The sequence below is a fragment of the Etheostoma spectabile genome, chromosome 7 (assembly GCF_008692095.1).
Source record: "Etheostoma spectabile isolate EspeVRDwgs_2016 chromosome 7, UIUC_Espe_1.0, whole genome shotgun sequence".
In the NCBI taxonomy this organism is placed as follows: domain Eukaryota; kingdom Metazoa; phylum Chordata; class Actinopteri; order Perciformes; family Percidae; genus Etheostoma; species Etheostoma spectabile.
The window spans coordinates 15,340,567-15,364,459 of NC_045739.1; the positions used below are offsets into that span (position 1 = coordinate 15,340,567).

At 40.2% G+C, this 23,893-nt stretch overlaps 4 protein-coding genes across 5 annotated transcripts in view; all 4 read left to right on the plus strand.

Moving 5' to 3' along the window:
- The first annotated feature begins 1,613 nt into the window (after positions 1–1,613).
- Positions 1,614–8,204, plus strand: LOC116693016 (vesicle-associated membrane protein-associated protein B/C). Of its 2 annotated transcripts, none has more exons than XM_032521686.1 (6): positions 1,614–1,930; positions 3,150–3,302; positions 4,370–4,473; positions 4,872–4,952; positions 5,366–5,497; positions 6,404–8,204. In XM_032521686.1, exons 1-6 carry the CDS (start codon positions 1,873–1,875, stop codon positions 6,578–6,580), a joined length of 705 nt encoding a protein of 234 aa, XP_032377577.1. In that variant the 5' UTR covers positions 1,614–1,872; the 3' UTR covers positions 6,581–8,204. The 2 variants fall into 2 exon arrangements, with proteins under 2 accessions (XP_032377577.1, XP_032377576.1); XM_032521685.1 differs by having other exon boundaries at positions 1,616–1,930; positions 5,315–5,497.
- Positions 8,205–9,897: 1,693 nt separating this feature from the next.
- On the plus strand, positions 9,898–15,782 carry LOC116693017 (charged multivesicular body protein 4b). Its single transcript, XM_032521687.1, has 5 exons — positions 9,898–10,253; positions 11,812–11,989; positions 12,418–12,532; positions 13,497–13,623; positions 14,531–15,782. The coding sequence occupies exons 1-5, from the start codon at positions 10,070–10,072 to the stop codon at positions 14,593–14,595; spliced, it is 669 nt and encodes a 222-aa protein (XP_032377578.1). The 5' UTR covers positions 9,898–10,069; the 3' UTR covers positions 14,596–15,782.
- A 616-nt stretch (positions 15,783–16,398) lies between these two features.
- eif2s2 (eukaryotic translation initiation factor 2, subunit 2 beta) lies at positions 16,399–22,215 on the plus strand. Its single transcript, XM_032521296.1, has 9 exons — positions 16,399–16,664; positions 18,438–18,621; positions 18,748–18,848; positions 18,996–19,125; positions 19,210–19,310; positions 20,033–20,181; positions 20,304–20,360; positions 20,516–20,601; positions 20,750–22,215. Exons 1-9 carry the CDS (start codon positions 16,650–16,652, stop codon positions 20,923–20,925), a joined length of 999 nt encoding a protein of 332 aa, XP_032377187.1. The 5' UTR covers positions 16,399–16,649; the 3' UTR covers positions 20,926–22,215.
- Positions 22,216–22,834: 619 nt separating this feature from the next.
- LOC116692704 (serine/arginine-rich splicing factor 6) overlaps positions 22,835–23,893 on the plus strand; it is a 4,096-nt gene continuing 3,037 nt past the window's right edge. Inside the window, exons 1-2 of the mRNA XM_032521186.1 lie at positions 22,835–23,085; positions 23,492–23,652. Coding sequence (XP_032377077.1) covers positions 22,979–23,085; positions 23,492–23,652 — 268 coding nt within the window. The 5' untranslated portion in view covers positions 22,835–22,978. The remainder of the gene's footprint in view (positions 23,086–23,491; positions 23,653–23,893) is intronic.

Here is a 23,893-nt window from a genome sequence, read left to right on the forward strand (position 1 = left end):
AATCCATTTTTCCTTCTACTCGTGAAATGTTCCCTGTGCCATTGGCTGCAATACAACCACAAAGCATGATTGATTCACCCCCATGCTTAACAGTTGGACAGAGGTTCTTTTCATTCAATTCTGTGTCCTTTCTTCTCCAAACGTACCTTTGCTCATTCCGGCCAAAAATTTATATTTTAACCTCATCGGTACACAGAACTTGTTTCCACAATGCATCAGGCTTGTCTATATGTTCATTTGCCAACTTCAAACGTGATTTTTGGTGGTAGGATGTAGAAGAGGTTTTCTTCTGATGACTCTTCCATGAAGACCATGTTTGTACAAGTATCTCTTATAGTGGAATGGTGTACCAAACTCCAGTGTCTGCCAGGTCTTTCGGATGGATCGTGCAGTCAAACGTGGGTCTGGACTTGCTTTTCTCACAATCCTGCGAGCTGTTCTGTGATATTTTCTTTGGTCTCCAGATCTTGCTTAATTCCACTGTTCCTGATGACTGTCATTTCTTAATACATTCTGAACAGAGGATATTGGCATCTGAAAACGCTTTGCTATCTCTCATAGCCTTCTCCGCTTTGTGAGCGTCAACTATTTCAGTTTCAGTTTTCTGGACAACTGCTTAGAAGAAACCATGGTGCTGATTGTTGGGGCAAGGTCAGATGAGTCTGGCATTTAAAACCTTAAGACTGACATCACCTGGTCTTTCCAGACGATGATTGAGAACAATCCATGACGCTGTCAGGTCTCAGCTTTCCAAAGGGGGCGGTGCATGCTATGAACTCTGCAGGGTGCCCAAACTTTTGCAGATGCCATTTTTTGTTTTCTGTTATTTTGAAAGTGTAAATTATGGAATTAAAATCGAAGTTTTTGTGACGAATGTCTTATCTGTCATTTAATACATTTTGGAGATTTTTCTATCTTTTCTTGGTTTCTTTATGCACATTATACAAATTTTTACCGGGGGTGTCCAAACTTTCGAGCCCCACTGTAAAGCTGTCCGATTGATGTAGTTGAATAAAAAGTACAATATTTCTCTGAAATGTAGTGGAGTAGAAGTAGAATATAAAGAAAAGACTGGAGTAAAGTACAAGTACCTCAAATCTGTAGTTAAGTACAGTACTTGAGTAAATTGAGTATTTAGTTATTGCACACCATTGGTAAAGAGAGGATTTCATGGGATTTTCATGGGATTGCGTACGTGGCAGGGCCATAGCAGAACTATAAATTCCTGGCCAAGTGGAGAAGGCTTTGAAACAGCATTTAGATGCTAATGTTGCTGGGAAATTACATTTGCAATAAGCCTGACTGAACAGTTTTGATCGAATAAATAAAATAAAAAATCTTAGCCAAAATGAATAAATGGTAGTGTATTAGGGATGTCATGTATAGGCCAACGCCACAAGTGCATATAGTCTTTCTGTTTAGTGTTTCAAACCACTGCCCTATCTCTGCCTTAAACTGGTGCACGTTAGGTTTACTTTGTGACGTTTATATTCATGAATTTAAATTTTGTCTTTAAGATGTGAACGTTCGTTTTTGCAATGGTCAAGCAATAAAAGTAACCCCGTGACATGTCACACGAGCCCCGCCCCTCGCGTGACGTCGTCGTCCTCCTCCTTCCTTCCCGTCTCTCTCCCTACGCTGCTAGCAGAGTTAGCATTAGCACGTTAGCCTCCAGCAGCTGTCGGTGGCAGTCAGTCCGAGTGGTGGTGCATTTGTAATCATCATCATCCTCTTCCTCCTCCTCCTTCTCTCCCGTAGATAGACCGTGGACGGCCAGGTTGTTTCTTCGGGAGCCAGCTCCTTTACCTCCTCGGGCTACCTGCGGTAAAAAATTGTTGTCCTCGTCGTCACGACAGAAAGAAGCTCTGGGACATGGCCAGACCAGAACAAGTACTGGTGCTAGAGCCACAACACGAACTGAAATTCAGAGGTAAAGCTGAACCAGAGGGCAGGGCCGTGGGCTAGGTAACGTTAGCTAACCAAGACGCCGTTAATGATAAGCACCGTATCGGTTCCTGCATTAACCATTACAGGTTTACTAATGGGTCTGTATGTGTTGTTGTTGCTGCTGTTATTACATTAGACGGATATAACGTTAGCTAGCTAGTCTACATTGTGTGTAGCTACGACAGCAGTGGCGATGACAGGTGAAACGACACTGTGTGCGACGATGCTAGCAAGCTAGCATTCAGCTACCCTAGCTAGCTAGAATGTCAAACTACTAGCTTTCATTGCAGAGTCAGGGCAGGCCCGCAGTCCCATTTCTCTAACTCATTCTAAGTAATTTTCTCCTTATGCCTTGTCTTTTATCCTCTGACAGCATGTGAAACGCCGTGATGTGATCAGTACTTGACATACATACATCCCCTTGATGTTGTTGCGAACACCAGGCTGCAAAGACGTGACTTTTCTAGCAATTTCTACGATCAGACTGTCATTGTTTAGCCTTATTAGCATGCTTATTTCATAATATTATAATCTAGCGGCGATTGGTAGAGTTCTCGTTTACTCTCACTGTGCAACCTAAATTCCTTTCCAGCTTTTCTATATCCAGGCTGAAATATTGTGAAAATACTGCCTGAGCTGGTGTGTCAGCGATAATGGCTACATTCTGAGATAATTGCCTTTAGGTGTGATATTGCTGTAGAAATGGGTCAAGTGATGGCCTAAGGTGATGGGATTTGCCCGTTGCTGGTTCTGCACGGATTCATTAGTGATCATTACATCTTTGCACTTTGAGTGCAAAGATTATTTGTTGATTATTAGGTTGATTATTCCATTAAACATGGTCTGATGGGGAATGCCGGGAGGGTTCTCTACATGCTACACAAGCAACAAGAAAACATAGTAGTACGTTTTCTACAGTGTCCAGGTTTTGGCTGAGGGCGGGGCATGAATAATAAAGTAAACGCTTGTACACTTTGCTGCTCTGTCCACCACTTTAATGTTTAATGTGCACTGTGGAGTAACTCACAAACACTACTCCTATATCCTTGCAGACACTCAATGACGTGTAATTTATCATTACATTACACCAGGAAACTAAGCCATGCACACAAATGACAAACCCGTAAACTAGTAGACACAAGTGTAGATTTACACATGCATACATGCTTATGTCACTTTACTGTGTTATGTGTCTCCCTCAGGCCCATTTACAGATGTCGTCACTGCCACTCTGAAGCTCACCAACCCCACAGATAGAAATGTGTGTTTCAAAGTCAAGACGACCGCGCCTCGCAGATACTGTGTGCGCCCAAACAGTGGCGTTATTGACGCTGGAAACTCTGTCAATGTTTCTGGTTCGTGAACATTTTTCCATCTTCTGGCAACATTGGTGAAAAGCCCAGTCATAGTTCAAACCTACAGAATGGTTTTCACATCTTAATCCGTTAATTGGTTGGTACTGATACAGTTAATCTGTATTATTGACTTAGTGCCTTAATGATGTGATGATCTGTAGTTGCTTTCAGACAATATGTCTAAATGAGTGCTAGGTATTTGGTATCTGATGGGGAAAAAAATAACAATTGTTTAATGGCCCAGCAGAAGGAGGCATTTATTGATTTTTTTTTTTCTTTTCTTTTTTCACCCAGCAGTAACACTAAAATAAGTTGAGGACATTTTAATGCAGGCTATAACACAATAAGAAGACAGTGTTAAAGCTATATCAGTCAGCATGTATTGTGTTTCAGCAATACATCTTCTACCCTCAGTTCTACCAGCCATTGTACTAATACAGCAGTATGTTGAGGTTAGAAATATAGTTAAGAAATCCTCTGGAGGCTTATCTGTAAATCTTTGCAGGTGCTGGGTAACTACATCTGGTTAAAAAGATAAAAAATACCTGCACAAAGCCTATTGTGTTCCAAATAATCTGAGTAATATATTTGGGTTGTTCAATTGAAGTAATATTAAATCAAAGACATAATCACACCTATCATGATATAGACTCTGTATTTGTATTGAACATAAAATAATGTGTTATGGATATTTTAATATTGATTTTTTTTCCCAAATAGCTAAGCAGTCACCCTCAAAGGTGATTTCTGGTTGAAGTCTTCACAACTCCATATATCTTTTAAAAAAAACAGCTGTAACTTGAGTTTTGATTCTTCCCTGCTCCGTTATATTGCTATTTGAATGAACAAAAATAAACTGAATTTCTAACAAGTTATGAACAGAATCATTTTACTTGTATCATTGTATTCTAAGTAAATGATCATCCAGGCAGGTCATAGTGTAACTCAATTCATAAACCTGACCCACATCTTTTGATTGTAGTGTAATCGTTGTTATGGGTCAAAATAGGAAGTCACTCTTTCCCTAATGTTCATGCTCTCCATTCTGTTGTTGTTTTGGTCCACAGTTATGCTACAACCGTTTGACTATGACCCTAATGAAAAGAGTAAACACAAATTCATGGTGCAGTCCATGCTGGCTCCATACGACATGACTGACATGGAAGGAGTTGTGAGTACCAGAGTGCAAGATTTGATTTTGGATTATACTCTAGTTGGTATATTTATTTATTTATTCCTTAAACTTTTTGACTGTTGCTCTTAGTTTTTTTGTGTTAAACCACACTTTAGGCATCTCCATCTATCAGAAACCTTCACTACCTCAAGATGAACTCTTAAATATGGCAGGTTAAATCTGTCTGTCATGTTGGGCAGAAACCTTTCGTAATCATTTTATAATACACATCCCCAATTCTGAAAATTCTGAGCATTGCCTGTAAAGTAATGACTTATAGTTTACACAAAAAATACAGACAGAACTGATCTGATGCTAAAGAGTCCCTGTATAAACTTTCACTGTATTTTCTTCTCGTCTGTCTCTCTTTCCCTCTCGATGTTTTTGTTCCACAGTGGAAGGAGGCAAAGCCTGATGAGCTGATGGATTCAAAGTTGAGATGTGCATTTGAGATGCCTATAGAAAATGACAAAACTGTAAGTTTAACTCTTTTTGGTCAATAGGCATGTGTTGTACTACACATTCAACCATTAAGTGTCAGGTGTAGATCCACAAAAGTCACATTTTTAAATTACAGATTCACACGAATACAGACTTATAAGAGCCATTTCAGAAGAATCTGATTGAAACATTCACATTGCATGTTTCTTTTGAGTTTTCTCAATTTCCTACCCATCAACAACACATTACTGTATCATCCATTATTTTTATTTATTCATCTATGATTCATTTGTTTGTACTTACATCTCACTCCCTACCACGTATCTGCATGTGTCTTCATCCCCTTCCTCCCTCTCGCCCCGCGGCCCTCCCCCACCCTCACTCTCTCTCTCCACAGCATGAGAGTGAAACCAACAAAACTGTGTGTTCCTCTGCCTCCTCTGTTAAGACTGAGCTCTCCACACTGCCCAAGTCAGCCAGTGCCTCGCTGGATGACGGCGAGGTGAAGAAGATCATGGAGGAGTGCAAGCGGCTGCAGATGGAGGTGCAGAGGCTACGGGAAGAAAACAAACAGATCAGGGTGAGACACACAAATACAAAAATGCAATCCGTCTCCTTTTTCTTTCTGCCTCGTATTTTCTACTCCAGCACTTTAGCCAGAAAGCGTGAAAGTGGTGTTTATGGTTTGGAGGGAGAAAAAAAAACATCTGACATAAAAACAAATGATTTTTTTTGTTATTTGTTGGTTGCTGTCACAGTACAAGCAGTTAGCCTCCAGCTAACGACAAAGTTGTGCCGCTTGCGTAGCGCGAACCCTAGAGGTGTGACGAGATCTTGTTCCTCTAGATCAGCGCGTGCGTGCGTGCGTGCTACAGACGGAGCGGGACTAATGTTACATCGCCTCCGCAGCGTTCAAGTCAAAGTTAGTCACGCCAATGCCAGTAAAGCTGTTGCAAGTGTGGTTGCAGTTTTCAAAATTCTACGCAGACAGCGCACAACAGTGTTCACTATGCCCTGGTCACAGACTGCAGGTTGTAGGGAAACGCAACTTTAATTCTAAAGCACATTTTAGCAGCAAGGCAATTCAAAGTGCTTTACATAAATCATTAAAGCGCAATTTAAAAACGGTCATGAAACTAAAACAGGTTAAAATACAGTGACATAGGTTCAATTCCAACCTTAGCCGCCTTGCAGTATGTCATTTCCCCCCCCTCTCTTCCCTTTCATGTCTAAGCTCTTCAATCAAATAAAGGCCTAAACTGCAAAAACCATGAACTATGCTCATCTACATTTTCATGTCAAGGCTTGTCCCCTCATCACACCTAGGCAATAAATGTATTGTACTACTATATTACTACTATACTACTCAGCTTGTGATTGGACATTTTTGAGCACTTAAGGCAGCATTATAATACATGCTTGCAACAACAAGTGCTTGTGCTGAGCTGTTTTAACTGTACCTCTGATTCCTCTCTTTTGAACGCAGGAGGACGACGGGCTGCGGAAGAGAAAGGTGACCTCAATGGGCGCGCCTTACTCTTCTTCCTCCTCCGCCGCCATGGCCACCTCAGGCATGAGGGACGAAGGCCTAAGCACCCGCATCCTGGCGCTCTGTGTGCTCTTCTTTGTCATTGGAGTCATCATTGGCAAGCTGGCCCTGTAGAGACACAGTCAGACAGTGACAGACGGGCGGATGGCGTGCTCGGGAGGACATGTGTCAATGACGGCAACGGGGATGTCTTCTGGGTTTATGTTGATTTTTTCTTTCTTTTTTTTAAAGGCAATATCATAATGGTTTGTCAGGATGGAAAATGATTTAACGTAAAAAGAGAACGAAGGAAGGCAATCCCAAGTGAAACCATGTGCGAGTGTTTTTGTCACAGGTCTTTCCTTTTTCTTTTTTTTGTGAAATAATCACCACCTCTGATCTGTTCTTCTCTGTCCATCCCTCCTTCCTAAATGATCTTCCGCAACTTGCACAGGTTACAGTTAGTTGTGTGTGGGAGTGGCTTCATGCTGGCTGAATGTCAAGTCTTTCATTGATTTTTCTTTGATTCTTAAGTCTTCAAGTTCCTCACTCACATTGTCTATAAGAAAGATCTAACACTCCTCTTCTGATAATCTCTCTTCCACTTATTAGTGATAATCTGCAAAGAGAGGTGAACAGTGATCAGTGAAAGACTTTTTCTAGATTCAAACTAAATGTATTGTCTTCTGAACAGTATGTGATAAAAATGTGAGCCAGTTAGAAGCCGTGTGTGTGTGTGCGTGTGTGTGTCTTCTTGATTTTGCTGATGTGACTGCGTGTGGATGTTTTGTGAGTAGACCACAATCGATGAAATAACAGGCTGTTTTAGAATGGAGGAAGAAGGGTGGTTTGAAAACAAAACTGTCACCTAAACAGATTTCCTGTACACAACAGAAAAATGGGGGGTCTTTGTAGGAAATCAGTTTAAAACTTGATCATGTTTGTCGCTTACCAGCCCAAGGAATCAATAGAAATCTGATAAATCAATTTTTTTGGCCATTTATAAAATGATAATGTGGTAAACCTCAAGATATCAAGAATTTATGCTGCATGATGTTGTTTACAAAAACAAAAACAAAGCTGTAACTTACTAAAATACATCAGATTTTACTAGTTCACATTTTTACTTGTCTTGATACTTCATCAGGTTGAGAGAGACACTCCCAAATATTTCCAACACATAACATACAGTATGTAACAATAGCTTTGGCCACCTTGTTTAATTTTGCCCATGAAGTATTGTATTTGCGTCCTACTGTATTACAGCTGTTTGCCTTTTTTTCTCATCATGTAGCCATGATGCTTCTGTTGTTTATAATATTCAAATGCACTATATTCAAGTGTTCACTCTGCAGTCTGCATGAAATGACCCCAATACATGATTATTATTCTTTTTTTGAGTTTTGAAGCTATATTGGCAAAACAAGAAAATACCATCTTCTTAAAAGGCACCATCTTGAGGTGTGTGTGTGTGGCGCGTGTGCGCGCTCTTTCTTTCGATTATCTTTTTCCTTTCTTGTTGGGCTCTGGTGGTCTTGCGGTAACTGAGATAACACAGCTGTATTATCTCGGCTGTCTCATGACCACCCTACCAGGTTGTTCAAGAAAAAAAAAAGAATAAGTATCTGTTTTTCATTGCCTGAGGGATCTCTGGGAGCAGAGAAGTGGGAATGTGGATGGCTGGCAGGAGGACTGACCTGTGAATACACACTACATACAAGAAGACAAAGTAAAAAAGGCTTCAGACCACACATGCAAAGATACAGTCACACAACAATGTAATCACACAGAAATTGGATACTCTTTTGTATGTACATAAAAATATAACTGGCAAAGTTATTAACATACTGTTGTAAAGGAAGAAATTAAACAACCACCATGGATCATGTAGCATCAGAATTAAAATATATACCCCCCCCCACACTTCTCCCCAACTGTCTGCTTCTGTGAAAAGCTTGCACTTTTGTGTATTTAATTGTAGATTTAAAACCAGATTGTAAGGTGTGTGTGAAAAGGAAATTGAGATAGTAAGTAAGTAGCAAATATCTGTGGTGCAGAACCACTAAGATGTTCCTCTGAGTTAGTGGTCATTCAGTGCTGAAATGAAAGTGAACTGCTTTTAATAGGTTAAAGGAGCACTCTGCTGATTTTACACATGTAGGTCAGTTTACTCAATATGAAAACAGTTGTACTTTGTCTTCTGGGTTCATGAAGGGAGTTAATCGTGATCAGGGGCTTTAAGACTAAATTCTTAACAGAGAGCCTCTATTACAAAGGATTCTAGGGTCTTAGGAGCTTGACTGGACTTTTGGATATTTAGGCTTCTGCTGCCTCAATTTGACAGTTGTTTATTTAATCTCTCTGTTCCAAGTCACCCAACTTAATTAACAAGTAGCGTATTTTTGAAATGTTAAAACCTTATAGATATCCTCCTGACATGTTAAAGTGCATATAAGAACTTTTAAAATACTTTTTGTCTAAAAATAAGTTTCCTCCCACAAAGTACCTGGCCTGAAATGATGAAATAAGCATATATAAATCCAGTATTTTTGTTAAAACATGAACATACGTCAAAGTTACGAGAACTTTTCTACAATACATGCCTGAAAGTGGGAAAATTGTTATTAGAGACAGCTGCAGCGCGTATTAGTAAGCTGTCTCGGTTACAGAACCATCTCTGTTGTAGCCTTTGTACAGTGGTGGAAAAATATTCGGATCCTTTACTTACTAGTACTAATAGGCTACCACACTGTAAAAGTACTGTTAGAAATAGATACCTCACATTTTAGAAGCTGGAAACGATCCAAACACTTCTGTGTTTAATCGTTTTACCATTTTAGCCTGTTTAGAGGTCTATATAGGCCCATGTTTTGTGTGCAATAATCTTAATTTGTAAAGTAAATAAAGCTGTCAGTAAAAAGTAAAATATTTCTCTCTGGAATGTAGTAGGAGTGGCTTGATAAGAAAAGACTAAAATACAGTACAAGAAGTAGGCCTACCTCAAATTTGTACTTCAGTACAGCACTTGAGGAAATGTAGGCTACTTATTAACATTCCACCACGGCCTCTTTAAGTTGGATGTCTCTGACAGCTGATGGAAACCACCTGCACGACTTCACTGGTTTGGGTGTGGCCACAGGTTCACCGGGATCCAGGCAACAGGCCAGTACATCTCCAGGTTCTCTTAAAATCTTTCTGAAATTAACTGCAGTTCTTTTATGGATTAAATTATCAACAATCCCAAGAACAAAATGCCAGAACAGCACACAGCACAGTACAGAGAAAATAGAAAGCGTATTACTCATGTGTAAGTGAGTACAAAAAATAAATAGCTCAGATAATAAAAGAAGTACAAAGTAACGCGACACGAGTGCTCCCTTTGTCCAGCAGATGGAGACAGATATCAAACAAGCACCGCCCACCTCATCGGGCAACATGACGTCATTGGGCCTTATCCAGGAAGTAGAAAAACATCAACAATCCTTCCAGGTTCCTGGCTAGGGCGAAGTGTCAGTGTAGCCTAGCAGCGAAGTAGCTAAGCTTGATTTTCTTGGGGTTTTCGCAGATTTGTTTTATTATTTATTTTTTTAGAATTAGTGTAACGTTAACTGTAGCACTCCAGATATGTCGTTGTTGGCTAAGATATTTGGAGGAGGAGGAAAAGGAGGAAAGGGACCGAGCCCACAGGAGGCGATCCAGAAACTCCGAGAGACGGAGGAAATGCTAACGAAGAAACAGGAATTTCTAGAGAAAAAGATCGATCAGGAACTACAAATTGCCAAGAAAAACGGCACGAAAAACAAAAGAGGTGAGATATCAGAGCGTATTTTCTGTTAGTTTCTATGCTTTAACGTCACATTGTTTGGTCAACAACACTAATATAAATGTTAGCAAGTTAGCTAAGTTGGCTAACTTTGCTCAGCTGTCAGAACTGTTGGCTGCCTCAGCTACCGTCGTTCTCACGGCCACGGTGGCCGCCAGAGAGAGAGTGGACGTTTTATCGATTGTGTGAGAGATTACATTTCGTTATTGATTATCGCTAACTTATTTTCAGTGAGGTAAGGTAACGCGAGCCTTGTCTTTTCCCGAAAATATCTGTGATGATAATTCGTTCGTCTGATTGAACGTCAGAAAGGTGTGGCTAGCGGTGCGGATACAGTTAATTGTCAGATACTGCTGAGACTAGCGAGAGAGGTATTGGCTCAGTGTGTCAGGACAAGGGTTGAGCATGAGTTGCACATGTTAACGGGACGTGAAATCGCTGTCAGAGAGGTGGGCGTGTCTGCACCTTGGTCAGAGGTCTGAGACCTCTTCGCGTCCAGAGGTCCTACAGCAGCCACAACACCAGGACAAAGACCCAGAAACGTCACGCTCTCTATTACCACGGCTAACATGGAAACATTTTTGTCAATCAGGGCAAGGAAGTCAAACTGATGTGATGTTGGTAAAGTTTGATATTTTGGCCTGATAATGGCTGCAGGTTAGTTCATTAGTTGGTTGTTAAATTGTTATGATTATTACTTGTGTGCAAATGGACATGTTGGGCTAATGACACTGCTGGAATACTGATCAAAAGGTCAGCAAATACGTAGTATAAAATCCTCTGGGATTATGACTATCCATAGTGTATAATGGGGATGTCTGGGCAGAAGTTTTGAAGACACCTTAAAAGCATGAGAGTGTTGATTGAGAATACAATTTTGTACCTGAGAGTGGTTAAAAGCAATGTAGGTCAGCGGGTCACCAAAATCAAAGGCCATCATCATCATCAAAGAGAAAAACTTATAACTTGAACTTTAGGTTATCCATCAAGTAAAGAATCACTGAAGATTGATAAAGAATATTATACTTGGCTTGAATACTTTGTATACATTGACCTTACCCTTATTATTTCCTTCTCCAGCTCTACAAAGGTTGACAGAATGAGTCAACCCAGCATGACAATGGTAGTTTTGCTACAGCCTATCAGGTGTGAGTCAGTGGTTATGGTTATGTGACTACTTTGTGGCTGATTCATTTCTACTTTCCACTTTCTCAATCTCATCTGCCAAGTTCCAATCACAATATATATATCTAATTGTCCTAATAGTCACTAACATGGTAAATTAGTGTGTCAGCGTTTTATTTATGATTTCTCTCAGTGGTGTATCACTGTAGTATTGCACAGCAAAAGATATGCTGACTAACCCTGCAGATGTTGAACCACTTATTCAGGCTGTCATTCCTGTTAAAGGACAAAAGAATCCCCATGATGATGATTTACAGTTTTACTGTACTGTCATTGAATGTCCTTTCTACGCAATCAATCTATTTTTTGTGCCAATCTATTCATCCTGACTCCTTTCCTCCCGTCTTTCTCTCCTCAGCGGCTCTGCAAGCTTTGAAAAGAAAGAAGCGGTATGAGAAGCAGCTCGCTCAGATCGACGGCACGCTGTCAACCATCGAGTTCCAGAGAGAGGCTCTGGAGAACGCCAACACCAACACTGAAGTGCTCAAAAACATGGGCTTCGCTGCCAAGGCCATGAAGTCTGCCCATGAAAACATGTAAGAACCAGCACCCACTCACTGATTAAGTTATTTAACCATTTTATTGATGGATAGATTGGACTATAGCAAAGCCTGTTTATAAAAAATATTATATTTGTAGCCTGCTGCTTCTCAATTGTCTTCATGGGACTACAGGGAGAGTAAAAAAAAAGAGTCAGTAAATCAATAAAGAGATTATTCAGAATATGCTTTGCTCATAACAAAATCCAAAGGATTTGACCCATATATAATACCTCCCTAATCCAAACCAATCAGCACTGGATCTTATTATGTTATCAGTGAAATAATATGAAGAATTTATATTAAAACAGGCATTCCATAGACATTTCCCTGCTAAAATACTTTGAATTCTGCCAAGTTGCCAGTGTGTGTAGGAAAATGAGGCTTGGTTAAAAGGTGTAATGCTTCCCTGCTGGTTGTTTTAGGGACATTGACAAGGTGGACGACCTGATGCAGGACATTACCGAGCAGCAGGAGCTGGCCCAGGAAATCTCTGACGCCATCTCTAAACCTGTCGGCTTCGGAGAGGAGTTTGATGAGGTGGGCAACACTTTTCAGATACTAGATTTTTGCATTATTGCGTGTAATACATGATGAACTGATGATAACACAGGGTTAACCCAGTAGAGCAAGGGTCATCATCATCCTCAATGCTGCCCAGCATTGTTTTGACACCCACCAGGTTAAACACAGTTTGTTGACATGACATTAGGGCTGCCTTATTTTTCAATGGTCTCATTCATAGACCAACTTCACCACAGTTGATGGTATGCAGTCATTAGGGGACAGTGTGGCAGAAAAAATGAATATGCTCTTTCTCAAATTCTCAGTCAACTGACTTGAAGTATTTTGATTAAACTCTCAGGGAGATGATTTACTCACCATGTGAACAGACACACACGATTAGGACCAGATTATACCACCCCACTCTAATTTAAAACAAATATATATATTCTTTAATGTTTGACTAGGATCGATATCTATGTGGTTTGGGTTTTACTTAGTCTCACATTGCCAGACCTTCCTCCTCAGCGCTGCAGTGGAAGGCCCACAGCTTTCCGCGATGGAAGAGAAACATGGTCTGGTTTATTGGCATTACTTTAAACCAATCACAATCATCATCATGGGCGCCGCACAGAGCCCTGGTGCCGCTGCAAAATAGCCACAGGATGGAACTTGTTTTGGTGGAATGCCTGTGTTCAAAGGTTGTTTCAGTTGTGCGAGATAAAACTCAGATTGGACAGATAGTCTAGCTAGCTGACCGGATTTACCCTTCAGAGATCTGAGGAGCAGTTTACCGTTCTCCTCATTAATCCACCGCAGTTTAAAATTCTAAAAGAAAGCAGAAGGAAACAGACATCCGGCTGAAAAGAAGGACATACAGCGGGATTTACGGCGGCAATGGAGCAATCCTGGAAGTGACAGGTCGTGGATATAGACTAGGTTTTACATGAATTAGTTTGGGATTATCCTCATCTTTAGCGTTGCTTGCTGTGTTTGTCAGGATGAGCTGCTGGCGGAGCTGGATGAGCTGGAACAGGAGGAGCTGGACAAAAACCTGCTGGAGATCGGGGGACCAGAGAACGCCCCCCTCCCCAACGTGCCTTCTACTTCATTACCTTCCAGACCTGGTAAGAGCTTTGATAGAGCAACTCTGTGAGCCTGACTCCAACATCTACAACAACTAATTTAATTTTGTTGTTGTTAAAGGAATAGTTTGACACTTTGGGGAAATATGGTTATGCGCTTACTGGCTGATGATATTAATCTTACAAATCCAAAATTGTGAAGAGATATATATAGATATTTGTTTTTGGATTGAAAAGTTGATTTTTCTAATATACCACCTATACTTTGACCGCCTTCACCATCCCGAGGATAAAAAATCATTCATTTCTCATTCATTTTCATTTATTAAAAACTTGTTTGTATTAATCTTAGTTTATCATTTTATAGATAGACTAATCAATGACATACTTGATCTCATTATTGACAAGCATGTATAGGCTACAAGAACTAGTAGAATAACATGACATTCTGATTGACTACTGAATGGTTAATGACAGCTATGGAACTCAACTGTTTAGAAAGGCGGCAGGTTTATTTTACATAAAACTGGCTTACATTTCTGTGACATCTTTCATCCTTTCCTCCGTCCTGACTCTGCTGCTGATGTTAAACTCTTATTGCTGACAGGTTCCGCTAGTAGAGAAATCCCCATACACAACTGGAATTGAAGTGCCGTCCGCTGTCATCCACCTTATCGGACCTAATTTACCATGTGAAATTCCACTCAAAACCATAATAACATTTTAATGTTCCTACTTATCGGCCACTAATGTACCAACCACCGATGTCTTCTGCATCACTAGTACACACATGAGAGTTAGTCTTCTCATGTAACTCTTTGCCAGAAGGCTTCTTGCTTTAAGCTCAGCTAATAAGGCAGAGTACAAACCTGCTGAGAACAGTTAAACATAACCGTACCTATTCCTTTACATCGCTCACAACTCTTCTTTCTGTCTTTTCACCCCAAAGCCAAGAAAGAGGAGGACGAGGACGATATGGAGGACCTGCAGCGCTGGGCAATGGAAGCCATGTAAACGCAGCATCTGCCACATCATACCTGCATCAGAGAGGGAAGAGGAAGGAGCAAGTGGAATGAATGGACTGATAGGATGTTGTGTATGAGTATATTTTTGTGCATCTGAAGAGAGCTGACTTGATGTAACACTACAAAAAAGCAAAAATGCTGTAGACTTTGTTTTCATGTCCCCTTCACGAATACAGAGACCCCCCCGGTTGCTCAGCCAACGAGCCAGTATACAATATTTTTACCCTCAATTTTACCCACACTACTAGCACTTAATGGTCATTGACTGGGCTGGGCTATTTCAGCACCCACAGAGTTCATACTGAGGTGTAATAATATGAGTTCTGTGGTGCAAAAACAGAGTTGTAGTCGGATCAGTGTTACAGGCTGTGTGACGTTGCCAACGTCACTGGACGACAGGGCGGAATTTTCATCGGGGCTTAATCCTCAAAGATCCGTGTCCAACTCACATGTTTACCTGTTTGTGGCGTTAAACTGGCTCGATGTTTGTTTTTTCTTCTTGACAAAAATAACCTTTGCTCTCTGTTTTTTGTTGACGCTGTTTAAAATAGGAGAACAGCTGATCCGAACCTCTACTTTTGTTTCAGGTTGTGTGCTTTGTCCCTTTCCCTCCTCCTCTCCTCTTCCACTCCTGTCGCCATTTCAGCGACTTTTACCTCCCTCAAACGCGTTTTCACCAGTGGTTCTTGTTATTTGGTGTAAATATCCCAAATGTGTCTCTTTTTATATACTGTATTTCTGTCATCACTGAGAGGTTTTATTGAGGTTGTGTGAAGCATGCAACATTGGGAAATCACAACACAGATCACAATACACGGCTAGAAGGAGATGTTAAACCTCCATTTCATCCTGCTCTGTCCGTCTCGGTCCTTCTCATAAGGGTTTTTGTTTCAAACTGTATAATGTTGAATAATAATAATAATAAAGTATTGTCACACCATATTAACTGCATCTTAAAAGGAGATGCTGGTTTGTAAAAGATTAGATTATAATTGATCTACAACATTTTGGAGTTTTAAAGAGTTAGTACATTCTTTTTCAAAGTCATCATGTACATTTTTTACATAGACAAAAAAACATAACACAAGGATGGATGGACAAGCATGTTTGCATTTCTATGTTTTATTTATCCAGATGAGAATATTATTTGCAAAATCATTAAAGGTTTTCAATTCTTTTATTGTAGTTTTGTCATTTATAATATGTTAGAACATCCTAATCCATCGTTATTTTCCAGAGCCCTAGAAGATGTCCGACCACCTTGCCAAAACCCAAAGATATTCAATTTACTGTTAAAGAAGACAAAAGAAAAGCAGCAAATCCTCACGTTTGAGAAGCTGGAGCCATCATATGTGTGGCATTTTAGCTTGAAAACTGATATAAATTAATAATTGAAATCAGAATACTTTCCAATGATTAATATTCTGTCAATGGACTATTGACATCGTCTACTCTACACTGTTTTGGACACCAACATTTTCTGATAAATGTCAAACAGCATACGAGTAAAAACATTCTAAGTACACAGTAGTATTAGAAAATGAAATCCCTAGTGTGAAACACCTGTAACAGACAACAGTTACTAAATAAATCCTGCCGGTGATGCTACCTGATCACAGCTTTTAGATGCAAGGCTTTAATATTTACACAGTGCATTATGACGGGTGTATACTTCTGCTTAACTTGGTATAAATACTAACATTGGGAAGAGAAGAGCAGTGAAAAGGGAGATTATCCTGAGTTTTCGCACACAGTATTAGAAATAAACGTTTAGTTTGACTGTCAAGATCCGTGATGGAACAGGGCTATTATACCTCGACAGACTCACAATTTACATATTTAGCAAGAGTTTTGGTTGTGCAATCTTGCTCTTGAACGCCCAGCTTAAACGCGACGTCGCAAAGTAATGACGTCCGGATTTGGAGACTTCACGCTTGCGTATTGCGGATTCAACGCTGATGCAAGACATTTTCGGAACAGCATTGTGGGGCTGAGCGAGAGACAAAAAGTAGCCAGATTGCAGTCACTTTTCAGGCCGCAAATATGTCAGGAGACGAGGTAAGTCATCTCGGGTTATCCGCTGGTTAGTATGTGTTGGTGTGTAGACTTGTTGGGTGAAATTGGGCGAATTATCGGGTCAGATCGGTGTTGAGGATGACTTTGGGCCTCGGCACTGCTGCTCCCCTCCGTTCTCTTAATACATCCACGCTCCCCTCCCTGTCCGCACCAGCTCTCACATGGCTGCAATCGAGCTAGCAACGGCCCGACCGGCCAAGATGACAAGAAAACATTCAGTACACCACTGAATTACGATATGTCACATCGTACTTATTATATATTCTCGCCGTGGTTTATCAATCCGCGCCGTCATAGCTGATGGACAACTCAAATTGATAGGTTGGCGTTAGCTAGCTAGCGTTAGCTGGCCGGTAACTAGCTAGCTAAGCTACGGAGCTAACGGCTAAGGGTTTTAACGTTACCAGAAACAAAACGAGCGTTCACACCGAGACCTGACAGGTACAACCGTCAGAATGATGCTCGGCAACATTATCAAAATCAAGTATCTCGAAATGGAGTTGTTTATGAATTATATACAGGCTCTAGATCAATTTAACTTTGTGACTGTCAATTTTATTAACTATCATGGTAACTTAATCTGGTTGCAATGACTTACTATGCTAGTGCAGTAATTCAATTAACAGTCAACGTTACAGTATTTAAGGAAAATGCGTAACTGAGATAAGAAAACAAATATTACACCACTAATTTCATATAATTCACAAATCTAAATTATTCCCACCATAAACCACCTTAATTCTTTGTACCCTATTTAACATTTTAAGGAAATGATTTAGTATGTCTTTCTATGTTCTGATCCCCTGGCATTTTCTGTTTTTGTACATTTTCTGTTTCATGTCATTTGTCAATACATGAATAAAAAAAGTGAGATAAAACAATAGCCGTTAAGACGAGGAAATGTATTGCAATATTGCATAACAAGTCTCATATCACAATATCTATATGAAGGCTATTAATCTATTTATACCCCAGACACACAAAATGCTACTTTCTGAATGGCTGGAAGGTGTCTGCTGTGGCCGCATCTCAATTATTTTCCTTATCTGTGAATCCATATTCTTTACGGTTTACTACATAATATGGCAGTAAAAAGGGGAAAATCCGACCTTCCCAGATTCCAAATGGACATTCACATTTCTTGTTTTGTCCCATAAACCGTCCAAACTCGTAAGATTGTCCATTAGCTATCATTAAAGTCAAATAGTCCCATTTGTCTGTCTGTAACCAGAGAATCTTTGAAAAACATGACATTAACAGAGATTAATTTTGCGGATTAATTGTCTGTTGATTGACTATTTAATTATTGTCCGTTACATGACGCTTTCATCAGTGTTGATCAGCAGTTGAATCACTGTTTAATGTCAGAGCACAAAGTATCTTTACCGCACTTACCTTTCATTTATTATGACCAGTCGACTCTCATTAATGAAACTAACCCTAACCTGTAAATGGCAAGTAGTAATGTAGTAATAATACAGGAAAATAATAGATTTGACCTCATCTGGTACTTTTGTATATGAGGACACATTATCCCAAAATTGATAAGGATTACAGTGAAACACACTTAAAATCATCTGTACGGACCCAATGGATTGAAAGTTATTTTAAGAAAAACTAAGTTGTAATGCATGAAACACTTGCCAAAGCAAGATGGGACCAATCTTGGTTGAATTGATAAAAGAACATTTCTCACAGGTGAAAATGTTAGTTAGAAACTTATTGATGTTTTCTCTTTCTATTTCTTTCCTTCAGATGATTTTTGATCCCAACATGACCAAGAAAAAGAAGAAGAAGAAGAAGCCCTTCATGCTAGATGAGGAAGGAGGAGAAGGGGTGGGAGGAGAAGAGGCTAGAGAAGTGGAGGCGAAGGAGGCCGAACCAGAGCCGGGAGACGACAAGGAACTGGATCTAGAAGAAGATGAATGCAGGAAGAAAGGTTTGAACGATAATAGAGATGTGTCAGTGCATAAATGTGTCCCTTCTTCAGGAGGGATGTAACATTATACATGTAATCGCCAGCCTGCATTAAGTTGGAATTAAGCAGAGTTTGTTTTGTTTTCAGAGCCGTCCGATGATTTAAACGACTTGAACTTCTTCAACCAGAAGAAAAAGAAGAAGAAACCCAAGAAAGTGTTTGAGAATGATGTCGAGGAGGGATTAAAGGTCAGTCCCTGTGAAGCCACAACCTTGTCTCTCGTTGTTCCACTTCTACCGTTGCCTTCCCATCACTCTGCTTTTTGTTGTTGTAACCACATTCCTTTCTCATCATCATCTCCTCCCTGAATTTCACTTCTCGTTGGTCCAAATCAGGAGCTGAAAATTGAAGGAGAGCTGCCAGAGGTGATGGAGGAGGACAATCTGGACCTGATGCTTCCTACAAAAAAGAAGAAGTCAAAGAAAGTGGACTTTGATGAGGGAGAGTTGCTGGAGAAGGATGACAGTAAGAATAAGTTGCCTCATGTTTAAAGCCGCCAACTTAATGAAGACGTGTGTGTAATAATATGTTTGTATGACTTGTTTTCAGCATTAGAGGATGATGAAGGGAAGAACAATGATGGGATCTCATTCAGCTCCTCCACAGGACCAACCTGGGCCGGCACTGAAAGAGACTACACTTATGATGAGGTAGGACAGCTGTAAAAACACACCCACACACCCACACACCAAGAAAAAATAAGTTGCATCACAGAATGTAAAGAGGGGGAAGCAAAAGAGGAAGGTATCTCAATTGTTATCTTCTTCATTTCCTGTAAACTGGAAAAAACGCATAATCTTTTTGGACATTGTTATATCTGATGTCCATCGTGAATGAACATGTAGAAATCACAGGGAAAAGACGCTCCTTACAACTACAGAACTTGCCTGAGAATTAACACATTTTTTAAAGATTTCTTAAGCATCAAAGTTACCTAATGATGGCTGTCTGCACACCCATGGGTATGTTGCGAAAGGAACTGCTGTTAGTTCACCACGCTTTTAATTGTGCCGATTTGCCAAAATGTAAAAGATAAAGGCTTTAAAAATGGTAGCCCTCGGCTAACACACTAACTCCATGGCAACATGATACTTTTTATTCACATCCACCGAATGAAACATGTTAGTGACCAAGTAGAAGTAAGACAAAGACTAATAGGAAAAATCCATCAATATGAACTTTTTATCTTGCACTAGATGAAAGTTCATAGAAGAGAGTGTCAGTATTACAGAAATGTAAAAAAAAAATGTTTTTTACATTTCTGTAATACTGACAGTCTCTTCTATCCACAAAAAAGGCCAAAACACAAATGCTTCTTATGGTTTTATCCTAATTATAGTTGGCATGACTCTTTGTACCCTCTGTGTCTCAGCTCCTGAACCGAGTCTTCAACATTATGAGAGAGAAGAATCCGGACATGGTGGCCGGAGAGAAGAGGAAGTTTGTGATGAAGCCTCCTCAGGTGGTCCGAGTGGGAACCAAGAAAACCTCTTTTGTCAACTTCACAGACATCTGCAAACTGTGAGCCCCACTCTCCCACCTTGTACACACCTGTGCACTTCTCACACCGTTATTGTCAATGTCACTGACACCAATGCTACATTTTAAATCTACAAACTGACCTTTAATGCACTTCATCACAGGTTGCATCGTCAGCCTAAACATCTCCTCGCTTTCCTGCTGGCCGAGCTGGGAACAAGGTATGTTTTTTTTGTATTCAAAATCATGAATAAACAGTGTTTTGTGTCAATTTCAGGCCCGTAGTTCCTAAAAATTAAAGGAAACATCTCATGTGCATTTTTTAATGAAAGCTTTGATTTGTGTGTTTTCTTTGTGCCTTTTTTTTCCTGTTCAGTGGTTCCATAGACGGAAATAACCAGCTTGTGATCAAAGGCAGATTTCAACAGAAACAGATAGAAAATGTGTTAAGAAGATATATCAGTAAGTAACAATTACACCTAGCAAATAGCAATTAATTACTTCAGTCTTTTGAAATTAACACTCTGGTTTTAAACTTTCCCACCAACTCGCTCATATCTGTATCCCTGTGAGTACTGCCGTGCTAACAACTGTCTTCCCACCCCCGCAGAGGAATACGTGACGTGTCACACCTGCCGCTCCCCAGAGACCATCCTGCAGAAGGACACTCGCCTGTATTTCCTGCAGTGTGAAACGTGCCACTCCCGCTGCTCCGTCGCAAGCATCAAGACCGGCTTCCAGGCTGTGACGGGCAAGAGGGCGCAGCTCCGCGCCAAAGCCAACTAAAGACCACCGAAACTGGGCTCCGCCTCCTCTCTCGGCCTCCCCTTTCCCCTCAGAGGGGCCGCGGCTGGGGTTGGACGCCCCTTTGATTCTCTAAAAGGACTCTCTGAATCGAACTGCGGGAGGGTTTGGCTGTTAAGTTTTGTCGTGGCCTGACAGGCCAGGGATTGAGAGAGTATCTGAAGCTGAACAGATGGGGTTCAGGCACCGTAAGCAGATGATGTGTACCACATACACTGATGGATACATTTGATTTGTTGTGATCTGGCTGTGAATCCTCCACCTCCTAGTTTTTTGTTTTTTTTTATTTGCTGTGATTCTTGATTTCTGCAAGAAAACCCTGCTTTAATGTGGCTTCCTCATTCTTTTCTCCCAATTTACATACACCAAACATGAATGTTTATTTGGATAAGGAATAATTTCTCCATGCAACCTGCCAAATTGCAGTAAAGCTAACTTGATCTACAATTACAAAAGCGTGGTTGCTCTGGTATTTGTAGTTGTGTGGCTAATGTGGTCATCTCTTTATTCTTAAATTCCACATTGCTTAAACTTAAGGTCTTTACTGTTTTTGGACTGGCCAGAAATTACAAAACTGCCAGTCCAGAATTTTGTGCTCTAGCTTTTCAAAGATAGAACTCAAAATGACCGGGCTGGAGTATGTACAGGAAGATTTGTCACTGTAGCTAGTCTGTGACCGGATCATTACAGAGACCTCATTTTGATCATCTTATAGCAGGAGATGAACACAAAGTCGAACAACCAGGGACTGATAAAGGAGAAAACAACTTCCAACTGAATACTTTACTTTAAGAGGTTGTGTGTTTGACAGACATAGAATTATACAGTGTGTTTGTGAGTGCTTTTGTGGCATTGATGAACAATTGTGTATTTCATTATTTCTTGCTTTGACTTCTGAAGTTAAGATCAACCCATTTTATCAAACATTGGAAATTTTACGGGAAAATTAATAAAATCAATTTTGTCAAGAAGAGCAGGTTTTTTTGAGCTCATGCCATTCCCCCAACACCCAAATGCTTCTCTAAAAACAACCTGTGAGAAGGCACCTCAGATCAGTCTTCTCTGACAGGTCTTTATTTTTAAGGGTGGTTAAAGAAATTTACACCACAAGCGAGTCAGGATATGAAGTTTTAGTCCAATGATACTAGATGCTACACGATTTACTTGATATTGGTTCTGTTCTTGTTTGAGAAGGCTGTTGATGAAAGGGTCTGGCTGGAATCATTTTAAAACCTGGTTTTTACAAAAAAATAAAATGGTTATCTCTCTCTCTCCATTACTGCTCTCTCTTTGTGCGTACATCCATGGTGCCACAAACGTTGTTTTGCACAGAAAAATGACACGATTATTGAAAATCTAATCATACTTGCTTTTAGATGTCAATGACTGATTACCCAGAAGCAGATTTGTTTGTTACTCGCTTGTCATGGATGTTGTGTTGCTGCAACTTCCGCAGGCCATAAAGTGTTACTTGCAAATATTGCATTCATATAGCTGAGATTTTAACAACTAGGGTCATGGTTACATAATAAGTGTCATTAATTAACAAAAACAAAACTTAAGTTGCTGCTAAATGCTTGTGAGGGAAAAAATACATAGTATAACCGATTTATATCTTTAAAACACTGGCATTTGGATACTTTAATTTTAGAATGCACTTGACACTTTGCTGGATCATATAATCATATCATCATATCATATAATAAAATATAATCTCTTTTATAATAGCCAACATTCTGTTACTAAAGGGCTTTTAGTATTGTTTTTTTGTTGATGTCATAATCATCCCAACAGTATGCGATCAAATGTAAAAACGGGAACAGTTAATATTTTTAATAGTTTTAATTAGTTATTAATATACATTAATGCTTTTATTTTGAAGTATAATACAGGAAATCTCCCATCGTAAGCTTGGCGTTGATTGGCTAGTTTGGCCCCATCGCTTACAGTGCTAACGGTAGGCAACTAGCCCGAGCTTGGTAACGACTGGAGCCGTCGCGAAGAACAGTCGAGAATAAACATTAGGCGAGAAATCATGCCTCGAGTGTATATTGGACGACTGAGCTATCATGTCCGCGAAAAAGACATCCAACGATTTTTTAGCGGATACGGAAAGCTCATGGAAATCGATTTAAAAAATGGGTGAGTTTGTTGCAAGTATTTTCCAGCTAAGTTAGCATTAATGTTAACGACGTCAACGCTAGTGCAAAAACAATTTACGCTTCTAAGCAAATGTTTTTTTTCTTCTCTTCAGTCAATCAGCTTGTAAAGTTAAACCAGCGAGTTTGTTTTGTTGGAATATAACATGTAACGTTAGTTTTTGTGTTTGATTCCTCATCTTGGCGTCTTGCTCGTGTGGCAAATGTCGCATGGCCAACATGGCGTCTTTGTGTTTGCTACAGTGCGGAGCTAGCGGGCCCAACTCACCATAACTAACGTTAGCTGGTTTAATGTAAATGGACATACGGCGTGTTTTAAACTGATATGACTTAACCGTTATTGATGTGTTCTTATTTGTTTACATTTAAACTCCGTCTTTCCCTTCCAGGTATGGATTCGTGGAGTTCGAGGACAACCGGGACGCCGACGATGCCGTGTACGAGCTCAACGGAAAGGAGCTGTGTGGGGAGCGCGTGATCGTCGAACATGCCCGGGGCCCGCGGCGAGACCGAGATGGCCATAGTGGGGGTTACGGGGGTGGTGGGCGCAGTAAGTGTAGTCTTTTACAAGATGCCCTCTCCTCCGCTTCCCCTTGGGGTGAAGTGGCGATGTGGACTGCACAGAGAGCTGTTGGTTTCATAATGGCGCCAATGAACAGACTTGCATAGATATTTGACTGTTACTGACTCTTGATTTTCAGGTACATTATTACGGTTATAAGCAGACGTCTTTAATCATATGGTTATTCGTTTACTATGGTTCAAGTTGCATGCAAAATTTAAAGTTGCTT

Coding starts and splice junctions, on each gene's coding strand:
- LOC116693016 (XM_032521685.1), top strand. CDS start 1,873: ATGGCCAGACCAGAACAAGTACTGGTGCTAGAGCCACAACACGAACTG. Junction 3,303..4,369: donor AAACTCTGTCAATGTTTCTG/GTTCGTGAACAT, acceptor TTTGGTCCACAG/TTATGCTACAACCGTTTGAC. Junction 5,498..6,403: donor AAGAAAACAAACAGATCAGG/GTGAGACACACA, acceptor TTTTGAACGCAG/GAGGACGACGGGCTGCGGAA.
- LOC116693017 (XM_032521687.1), top strand. CDS start 10,070: ATGTCGTTGTTGGCTAAGATATTTGGAGGAGGAGGAAAAGGAGGAAAG. Junction 10,254..11,811: donor CGGCACGAAAAACAAAAGAG/GTGAGATATCAG, acceptor TTCTCTCCTCAG/CGGCTCTGCAAGCTTTGAAA. Junction 12,533..13,496: donor TCGGAGAGGAGTTTGATGAG/GTGGGCAACACT, acceptor TGTGTTTGTCAG/GATGAGCTGCTGGCGGAGCT.
- eif2s2 (XM_032521296.1), top strand. Junction 18,622..18,747: donor AGATGAATGCAGGAAGAAAG/GTTTGAACGATA, acceptor TTTTGTTTTCAG/AGCCGTCCGATGATTTAAAC. Junction 20,361..20,515: donor CTGGCCGAGCTGGGAACAAG/GTATGTTTTTTT, acceptor TTTCCTGTTCAG/TGGTTCCATAGACGGAAATA.